Source organism: Balaenoptera physalus (genome assembly GCF_965194825.1).
Source record: "Balaenoptera physalus genome assembly, chromosome: X".
In the NCBI taxonomy this organism is placed as follows: Eukaryota; Metazoa; Chordata; class Mammalia; order Artiodactyla; family Balaenopteridae; genus Balaenoptera; species Balaenoptera physalus.
The window spans coordinates 61926064-61937042 of record NC_138903.1 but is presented as its reverse complement, the minus strand read 5'-3'; the positions used below and the strand labels follow the sequence as shown (position 1 = coordinate 61937042).

General features: G+C 48.5%; 1 protein-coding gene across 1 annotated transcript; it reads right to left on the bottom strand.

The window, feature by feature from the left end:
* Positions 1-405: 405 nt before the first annotated feature.
* LOC309652163 (uncharacterized protein CXorf49 homolog) lies at positions 406-4170 on the bottom strand (the record flags this gene model as incomplete). The annotated part of the gene is made up of 6 exons (XM_082445681.1): positions 406-621; positions 726-767; positions 1352-1397; positions 1664-1767; positions 2270-2426; positions 2917-4170. The coding sequence occupies 5 exons, from the start codon at positions 4168-4170 to the stop codon at positions 727-729; spliced, it is 1602 nt and encodes a 533-aa protein (XP_082301807.1). The 3' UTR covers positions 406-621; position 726.
* Positions 4171-10979: the final 6809 nt, after the last annotated feature.

Genomic DNA, 10979 nt, shown 5'->3' with positions numbered 1-10979 from the left:
CTGACGGGCCAATTTCCACTCAAGGGTATAGAGACGACCAGGCTGGAGGAGGGTGGTCAGCTGGCTAGGGCAGGGAGGATGTGAAAGCTTCCAGATTGGAGCTCTGGAAGGGGGTCATGAGTTCCTGCTGATGGGGAGGGGGAATGGCAGAGATGAATGGGAACCGCCAGACCCCAAAGGAGGAGGGGGGTTTGGAGAGAACTAGAAGAGGGCCTTCGGGGGAAAGGGAGGACGTGCCAATGTGACCAGGCAGAGCCTACACAGGACCCAGACCTGGGGCACTCCGCTGGCTTGACTGCAGGGATGGTAGCAGAGGCTGGCCCAGAGTCCCCACCACAGGATGCCAGAGATACTGTTCTGGAAAAGGCTCTGACGTGGAGCAGCGCCCGGCCCCGGCCCCCTACCCCTACCCTTACCCCTACCCCTCCAGAGAGAAGGCAGAACACAGCATATGAGAGGCACTTTAATTGGAAAATGCTGTGAAACTGGGGTGGGGCGGGGGCAAAACAAGGGGGAGAGGAAGCCCCGGCTGAGGCAGAACAGGAGGGAACGAGCTTGGCCACAGCTCCCGGGCCCCAAAGGTACCAGCTGCTCCTCTTGCAGGAAGACGCTGGGCTCAACCTGTGAAACAGCAGAGTCACGGAAGAGCCTCAAGCCAGGGCCAGCCCCCAGCCCTGCTCAACAGCCAGGACTGTGGGAAGGGGTACGGTGTGCGTAACACTCACTTCAAAGGGTCTGGAACTTGTCAGCCAGGTACTGCATGGCGGCTGCAACAGGGACAGGCATTAGCAGGCACTCCAGACAGAGGGATATAGAAGCCTGTTCCCCTGTCCCCGTGAGGAACCGCCTAGCCCTGCAACCTGAAACCCCCTCCAGACCCGATGCAAAGAGCTCTGGGCCTGACCACTCCCCACCACCCGAATTGAATGTGGAACTGGTTCCTAAAGGGAAACAAAGTGTGCCAGCAGCTCTCATGCTGTGGGCCATGCCACAACCAGTCAGAACTGGTCACACACACAAACAAACAATCCAACAAGAACCTTAGAAGCCACACCAAGCAGCATTTCAAGGGAAAAATCAACGAGGCATCTCTAAAAGTCCTATCAGAAGGAGATTCCCTAGGACTGGTCTGGTTGGCAAAGTGTGCATGCAGTCCAGACAGTACTTTGCTACTTGTACACACGCCCAGCTGGACATGCACAGCCGGCTCCAGGGCCAGGCCTGCTAGGTTCTCCTCCCCACAGGGATGTTGGTCCCTGCGAGGCCGAATGCACCTGCAGTCCACCCCCACCCCAGGTGCCCACCCGGGTTCTGCACTAAGACACCGTTCTCCGTCCCTGGTTCCTCATACCAAGTTGCTCCTTAAAGTCGTCTGTTTCTCTCTGTAGCACGAGACACTAGGCCAGCAGACACAGGAGGAAGAGAAATGATTAGTATACTCTGGCCTCCTCTCTCCTCCACCTTCTCCTCTTCCCTAGGCCCTCCATCCCAGAGCCGGGTGGCTAGACTGGCAAGGACTCCTCAGTGGAAAGGAGGTGGGCTCCCTCCGTGGGGTACGTCATGGGGGCAGGGGAGGGGGGCCCCAAACATGTCACTTGAACTTGGACCCAGATCCCACCCTCGAGTTTGGGCCTGCATTTCCAGGAGGCAGAGGAAGCATTACCCGAGGACAGCCTGGTGTTCCCAGTGGCTGCTGCTGTCTTTCTGGTCTTGGGGGATGGTCAAGTGGCTCCCGGTCACCTGAGAGGGAAAGGACACACAATCCAGCTTCCCAGGCTCCCAGTGAGGTGGAAAGGGTCAAGTGGGGTCTAACGTGAGGTGAGGCAGCACCACTCTCCGCTGGCAACAAGCCGCCCCTGCTCTGCCCAGTAGCCCGAACCTTCTCCCTGGGCCAGCCTCCCCTGTTCCCCAGGGGCAGCCATTTCGCCACTGTGGTCCCCAAAGACTGTGGCTCTGGATTCGACCCTCCCAGAGCTGCAGCCACAGCCAGCACGTGGGAGAGCAATGTGGGCGAAAAGGACTTAACAGAAAAGGCTGTTCCCCTGCAAGTCTACACCCGGAGGAGCTGTTTGGGGCACTGCCACCGATTACCCTGGCCGCACAAACCCCACACAGAGGATGATGTGGCTCAAGGCCAGCCCTGCCAGCACCCCGTCTCCTGTGGGAGAAGCTGCCTGGGAGCAAGGCTGGGCCCCCAGCAGAGACAGAGCCAGAGGTTTCTGTCCTCAACCCCTCTCCCCTCCCCTCATATCAAACCCACGACACTCACCTGAGGGGACAGGCACCCTGGGCATGACGTCTCCCTGGTTCAGGGCCAAGGGCTCTGCGTTTCCTGGATCTTGGGGGCCTCTGGTATTGAGGTCGTCACTGCAGGCTTTCCCACAATGAATGCGTGGAAAAGATGTGCCTGGCGTGTGAGTTGGCAGCTGAAACAAGAATTTCTCACTGATTAGGACTAAGGATGTGTGTGTGTGTGTGTGTGTGTGTGTGTGTGTGTGTGTGTGTGTGTGTGTGAGAGTGAGAGAGAGAGAGCGTGTGTGATTCCATTAGCACTTTCTCCCTCAGTCAGCCCCAGGCCAGCAAATACTGAGGCTTTTCGGGGAAACTTTGAAGGGATCCCCCGACGCAATTCAGCTACCAGCCCTCCCTTCCATCCCAGCCCCAGTCTTGCAGAGGAGGCTGGAAACAGGCCAAGGGTGGAGAACCGGGCCCAGCACACCTGAAGTGCTACCTTAATGTTTGTACCTAGTAAAAGGAGCCCGATCTGGCATCCTAATGACCCAGTGACCGAGGGGCCCCCAATGACGACCCCTGAGGGATGGACGGAGGCAGCATGGGTGAAGACGTGTGTCCTGGGGGCGGTTGGAGTGGGGGTGGGGGAAGAGTGGGGAGAGAGGAGGAGCATGGCCTACTCACTTGGCCCTTTGCGGCTGGGTCTCTATTTGGGTCCTTATCTTCTCCCGCCACCGCCTCAGACTCCCTTGCCCGCCTGGCCACGGATTTCTTCCCAGCGCCGGTGTGCTTGGAATGTTCGGTTTCCGAAGGGACCAAGGTATACCTCTTGGATCTCCCAAGCAGCGGAATACCAGAGATTGGGGGCAAGGTGGCCGGTTCCAGGGGAGTTGCCGAGATTCGCTCTCCCCCGGAAGGGAAGGTTCTCCCCAGGGCAAGTTTGGAGGCTCCCCTGAGGGATTTCTTCTCCTGGGCCCCCTTCTTCCTAGGAGTGACCCGCGGCAGGCCACCTGCAGCAGCAGCAGCAGCAGCAGCAGCTCCCGGGTAGCTGGGCCTGCTGCCCCCCTTCCTCCAGAGCACGCTCCACATTTTCTTAGGGGAAGACATGCCCTGCTCTCCCACGCCCTGCGTTTCCACAACCGAAGTGAGTCCTCGCGGAGCCAAGGACAGGGAAGAGCCTGGCACGTGAAGGAAATTCTCCCTGACTTGGAAAATCGAGTGTCTGGGAGTGTCCCCGGGAGCCTCGGGTCTGCTGGGCTCGGCCTGGCCTCCTCCTCTGGGGTAATTGCTCAACGTCATCAGCTCTGTCTCACTAAGCTCATCTGAGGACTCTGGGTCGGACAGCAGCCAGGCCAGGTCTTCCTCGGGGAGCCGCTGGCGATCCGCAGCCACCTTCAACCTACGCTTAGGGCCTCTCTCAGGGTTCCCCCAGGACCGGCCCGCTTCGGGCCCACCGAGGTGGAGAGGGCGGGCCAGAGCCGGCGGCGCTTCCCCACAGCTCTGGGCGGGCGCTCGTCGACCGCCGGGACCCGCCTCGAGGCCGGCCCACACGGCGGACACTTCGAAGGCGGCGCAGCTCTCCGGGGACGTGTGTCTGCGGACGCCCAGCACGTCCCAGTCGGCCAGCTGCCGCAGGATGCCCGCCGCAGACTCCTCGGCCAGTTCCATGAGGTCCCTCCTGTCGTCAGCCGGGGAGCCAGGTCGGCCTTCGTAGCCGGGCAGCACCGGCCCTCCCGCTTCCAGCATCTCCCGCTCCGACTGGAAGCCCTCGGGGTCCGGGAAGCCGCCCCCGCCCTCTCCGCTCCGCGGCTCCCCGGGCTCGGGGCCTGGGTCGGGTCCCCACGGGACTGCGGGGCCGGCCGGGCCGACGCCGGCCCGCTCCCCGCCCTCTGGGCCGAAAACCGTTACCCACACAGACGCCTCTTCGGGGGAGCTCATGTCGCTACCCTGGCGGCGCCGGAACCGGGGCGACGGTCGATGGCCCGAGTCGAGGTCGCGGTCACAGCGGGCGAGGCGGGCGGCGCTTAGAGGGCAGCGGCAGCCACCTCAGGCGTCGCACGAGCTCGCCTCAAACGAAACGACGCGAGGCTTTCAGCGCACCTCCCACGCCCGCGCCGCGGCCTCCTCATTGGTCCAGGCCCCGCCAACCAGCGGGCGCCTTGTTCCCGCCTCCTCGAGTCCTAACCAATGGGGTCGAGGGCCTCTGGTTTGCCCCCAAGCCTGTGGGCGATCCGGGCAGTGAGCTGGCGAAGGGGATGGTGGGAGTACCTCCCTCTGTCAAGCCTCTCGGCCTGCCTCCTGCTGTCCCGCCTCCCCTTTCCGGTTAGAGTCACAGCTCTGAGGCTCCGTTTCCCATCTACACAGCGGGTCGGGGAGTGAGGGCTCCGGGCTCCAGGGGTGGTGAGGATGAAACGTCAAGATGGAGGCGCTGGACGCCTAGCACACGCCAAAAGCATTTGCGAGCCTCCCTTCCACTGCAAGCCTTAAGACCCAACAGGAGAATGGGCACAAGAGTCCCGCAGTCAGTAATCAGGGGTCAGCCAGAGAGCAAAGGGATCGTATTTTCCTTCTGTAAGGTCTCTGTCTCAACTGCTCCATCAAATGTGGCTCAGCAAACGTTATTGGCAGGTGGGTTTGGCGGACAGACTGGGGTTGGCAGACAGACTGGGGTTGGCCTCGCTCCATCAGCCCTTCGCCCGATCTGAGGCAAATTCAAAGAAGAGGAAATCGCAGTGGCCAGTTACACCCCAAAAGATGCTCCCCACCGCTGATCCTGGAGATGTGAACTAAAACCACGAATTAGGTTTCACACACTAGGTTGACAACCTTCAAAGAGCTTAACCATTCCGAGGGTGGGAGAGGTCAGGAGCAAAGCCCTGTGGTGGTGCTGCAAGAGATCCATTTGGGAGGTAATCTGGCAGAAACCATTGAAAGCAACTTAGTGCCAGCACGGACTCTGTGCCTGGCACTCTTCTAAGCGCTGGGCATAAATAGTAATGCATCCACGTGACACACCTATAACTATAGTACCAACTATTACTGGCCTCTTACCGGTGAGGAAACAGGCACTGAGAGGTTCAGCCACTGGCCCAAGGTCATTCGGCTCGTGGGGATCAGCGGCAGCATTGAAACCAATCAATCTGCCTCCAGAGTCCTTGCTTTGAGCCCAAGATCTTAAAACTGGAAGGAAAAATAAAAGCTATTTCCTCTATGTTCCGGCAAGTCCGCTGCCTGGTACTTCTTCCGGAGACACGCTAGTACCTGTAGTGTACAAGAACACATGCACAAGGGTGTTGGTGATGGGAAAAACTGGGAACACTCCAAATTCCCGTCAGTAAGGAAATGGATGAATGCAACGTGGCTTAGCATCCAGTAACATAAAGCGTGGCAGTCCAAAGGAATGCATCAGGTCATTCTCACAGCTTTCGAAAGCATCCTCCTGACTTCAAACTGCAAGTTGCAGAATGATGGCTTTGGATTCACATTAGTCAATGTTTTTAAATCCCAAATGAATCCTATCTAATGTTTGATAACCTTTGGGTGTATGTTTCAAGGTCTGAAAGGCGGTTTTCACTAGATGTTAAAATGGTGGAGTAGCTCCTAACAGGACCCAATAGGTTTATGGAACAAATTTGTGGCCTTGGACCTCCCCAGATTGGTTAGGGAGGTGTACAGTTGGTTTCCTTTAGACTCAATGTCACCTACAGGTAGCCTTGAAAACATCTGCTGTCATTCTGCTTTCAATTTGGGCATGTTGGGTTCAATCAGTTTTCCAATGGTATGATTATTTGGCTGCAATATTTATTCCTTCACTTGGAATAGAAGATATCATTACTCATATAGAGGCTTTAACAAAATTCACCCAGCAAGCCTTAAATGATAGTAACCAAGCCATTTGTTTGCTCAGTTCAGAAATTTCCATGATGAGAAAAGCAGTCCTACAGAATTGCATAGCCCTCAATATTCTAAAAGCTTCCCAAGGGGGAGCTTATGCTATAATACATAGTGAATGTTGTGTTTTTATACCTGATGAGTCTTCTAATGCAACCCCCCCCCTTATGTTGCATCTGAAAAATCAGATTTCCACTCTGAATGATCCTCTTCCCAGTTTAAGGGAAATGCTAGGAAAATGGTTTGGTTCAAGAGGATATTGGCTTAAATCTTTACTAATGATATTGTTCCTCCTATTGCCAACTTTGATTACAGTTTGTGTAACTTATAAAGTTTTAGTTTCTTGTTTTTTGCACTGTGTATCACCTGCTCCTACTAAGATAATGATATCTAAACAACTGGAAACTACTGATCACATCTATAGTTCTCTATAAAATAATGGACATGCACAATGCACATGCAAGGTAAAATTGGTGCAAGTCCTATTGGACAACTTGGAATTGACCGTTATTCCTTGCCAGACATCTTACTAGTACCACCCCCTAAAAGGAAAGAAAGAACAGGGCTATTAGGACCCAGCATCGAGGGACATGATGGACCCAAGGCAGGTAAAGAACCACCCTAGCATTTAGGTACCAAATACTTGATCACCTAATGCTTTCTATTGAAAGATTAATGATCAAATTGGAATTAATGAAATAAAATTATTTTCAGGCAGGACAAGAAAAATTGTAAACATAAAATTCTCTCTCTGCCCATTTGAGCCACTAGCCCCTCCCCTTTAGTGTGATTTGTGTATCACATTATACATTAACTAGATCCCCTTAAAAGATACAGGAATGCCCACATGCCAAGAAAAAAAAAAAAGAAAGAAAGAAGGAAAGAAAAGAAATTTCCTTCTGGAACCAGCAAGGTAACTCCTTAAGAGATAACTTTCCTTTCTCAATCCTGTAATGGGTCATTAATACCCACTACTCACCTTGTTGGACTATGTAAACTATTAATATGCTACTTTGTCTCAAAAACTTATATAACGGTTTTATCTCCAATGGGTGGAACAGTCCTCAGAGTTTTCTGAAGATTGTCTCCCATGTTATAGTCCTCAGGTTGGCTCAAATAAAAATTTCCATTTTTCTTAGATTGACTAATGATTAATCTTTTTGGACAACACAATGAAACCAAAAGATGGTTTTTTTAAAAAGATAACAAAATTTTTACAAAGCTATAACCTTCCAAGACAGAACCAGGAATAAACAGAAAATATGAACAGACCAATCACAAGTAATGAAATTGAAACTGTGATTAAAAATCTTGCAACAAACAAAAGTCTAGGACCAGATGGCTTCACAGGTGAATTCTATCCAACATTTAGAGAAGAGCTAACACCTATCCTTCTCATACTCTTCCAAAAAATTGCAGAGGAAGGAACACTCCCAAACTCATTCTATGAGGCCACAATCACCCTGATACCAAAACCAGACAAAGACACTACAAACAAAGAAAATTACAGACTAATATCACTGATGAATATAGATGCAAAAATCCTCAACAAAACACTAGCAAACAGAATCCAACAATACATTAAAAGGATCATACACCACGATCAAGTGGGATTTATCCCAGGGATGCAAGGATTCTTCAATATACGCAAATCAATCAATGTGATACACCATATTAACAAATTGAAGAAGAAAAACCATATGATCATCTCAATAGATGCAGAAAAAGCTTTTGACAAAATTCAACACCCATTTATGATCAAAACTCTCCAGAAAGTGGGTGTAGAGGGAACCTACCTCAACATAATAAAGGCCATATATGACAAACCCACAGCAAACATCATTCTCAATGGTGAAAAACTGAAAGCATTTCCTCTAAGATCAGGAACGAGACAAGGATGTCCACTCTCACCACTATTATTCAACATAGTTCTGGAAGTCCTAGCCACGGCAATCAGAGAAGAAAAAGAAATAAAAGGAATACAAATTGGAAAAGAAGAAGTAAAACTGTCACTGTTTGCGGATGACATGATACTATACATAGAGAATCCTAAAACTGCCACCAGAAAACTGCTAGATCTAATTAATGAATATGGTAAAGTTGCAGGATACAAAATTAATGCACAGAAATCTCTTGCATTCCTATACACTAATGATGAAAAACCTGAAAGAGAAATTATGGAAACACTCCCATTTACCATTGCAACAAAAAGAATAAAATACCTAGGAATAAACCTACCTAGGGAGACAAAAGACCTGTATGCAGAAAACTATAAGACACTGATGAAAGAAATTACAGATGATACCAACAGATGGAGAGATATACCATGTTCTTGGATTGGAAGAATCAACATTGTGAAAATGAGTATACTACCCAAAGCAATCTACAGATTCAATGCAATCCCTATCAAATTACCAATGGCATTTTTTACGGAGCTAGAACAAATCATCTTAAAATTTGTATGGAGACACAAAAGGCCCCGAATAGCCAAAGCAGTCTTGAGGGAAAAAAATGGAGCTGGAGGAATCAGACTCCCTGACTTCAGACTATACTACAAAGCTACAGTAATCAAGACAATATGGTACTGGCACAAAAACAGAAACATAGATCAATGGAACAAGATAGAAAGCCCAGAGATTAACCCACGCACCTATGGTCAACTAATCTATGACAAAGGAGGCAAAGATATACAATGGAGAAAAGACAGTCTCTTCAATAAGTGGTGCTGGGAAAACTGGACAGCTACATGTAAAAGAATGAAATTAGAATACTCCCTAACACCATACACAAAAATAAACTCAAAATGGATTAGAGACCTAAATATAAGACTGGACACTATAAAACTCTTAGAGGAAAACATAGGAAGAACACTCTTTGACATAAATCACAGCAAGATCTTTTTTGACCCACTTCCTAGAGTAATGGAAATAAAAACAAAAATAAACAAATGGGACCTAATGAAACTTCAAAGCTTTTGCACAACAAAGGAAACCATAAACAAGACGAAAAGACAACCCTCAGAATGGGAGAAAATATTTGCAAACGAATCAATGGACAAAGGATTAATCTCCAAAATATATAAACAGCTCATTCAGCTCAATATTAAAGAAACAAACACCCCAATCCAAAAATGGGCAGAAGACCTAAATAGACATTTCTCCAAAGAAGACATACAGACGGCCACGAAGCACATGAAAAGATGCTCAACATCACTAATTATTAGAGAAATGCAAATCAAAACTACAATGAGGTATCACCTCACTCCTGTTAGAATGGGCATCATCAGAAAATCTACGAACAACAAATGCTGGAGAGGGTGTGGAGAAAAGGGAACCCTCTTTCACTGTTGGTGGGAATGTAAAGTGATACAGCCACTATGGAGAACAATATGGAGGTTCCTTAAAAAACTAAAAATAGAATTACCATATGACCCAGCAATCCCACTACTGGGCATATACCCAGAGAAAACCGTAATTCAAAAAGACACATGCACCCGAATGTTCATTGCAGCTCTATTTACAATAGCCAGGACATGGAAGCAACCTAAATGTCCATCGACAGATGAATGGATAAAGAAGATGTGGCACATATATACAATGGAATATTACTCAGCCATAAAAAGAAATGAAATGGAGGTATTTGTAATGAGGTGGATGGAGTTAGAGTCTGTCATACAGAGTGAAGTAAGTCAGAAAGAGAAAAACAAATACAGTATGCTAACACATATATACGGAATCTAAGGGAAAAAAAAAAAGGCCATGAAGAACCTAGTGGCAAAACGGGAATAAAGACACGGACCTACTAGAGAATGGACTTGAGGATATGGGGAGGGGGTGGGGTGAGATGTGACAGGGTAAGAGAGTGTCATGGACATATATACACTACCAAATGTAAAACAGATAACTAGTGGGAAGCAGCCGCATAGCACAGGGAGATCAGCTCGGTGCTTTGTGACCACCTAGAGGGGTGGGATGGGGAGGGTGGGAGGGAGGGAGATGCAAGAGGGAAGAGAAATGGGAACATATTGTATATGTATAACTGATTCACTTTGTTATAAAGCAGAAGCTAACACACCATTGTAAGGCAATTATAATTCAATAAAGATGTTTAAAAAAAAAAAAAAGAAGTTGTGGTACATATATACAATGGAATATTACTCAGCCATAAAAAGGAACGAAATTGAGTCATTTGTTGAGAAGTGGATGGGTCTAGAGACTGTCATACAGAGTGAAGTAAGTCAGAAAGAGAAAAACAAATATCGTATATTAATGCATGTATGTGGAACCTAGAAAAATGGTACAGATGAGCCGGTTTGCAGGGCAGAAGTTGAGACACAGATATAGAGAACAGACATATGGACAGCAAGGGGGGAAAACTGCGGTGGGGCGGGGATGGTGGTGTGCTGAATTGAGCGATTGGGATTGACATGTATACACTGATGTGTATAAAATTGATGCCTAATAAGAACATGCAGTATAAAAAAACAAACAAACAAAACAACCAATACTAAACTTTCATTGGGTTATTTGTATGGAAATATGTTAATATAAATGTTTCAGACATTACATGAAATTTCTTAAAATCTTATATTTGTATTTGTATGGAAATATATATGGAAATATGTTAATATAAATGTTTCAGACATTACATGAAATTTCTAAAAATCTTATATGTTCTGGTATAATGTTATAAGTAATAATCCTAGTTATTACTTTAAAATGTATATCTCAGAAATAACTAATTTTCTTGTCAACTGCATTATTATGAACTTTCATCAAATCTTTTTTTTTAATTAATTAATTAATTTATTTATTTATTTTTGGCTGTGTTGGGTCTTCGTTTCTGTGCGGGGGCTT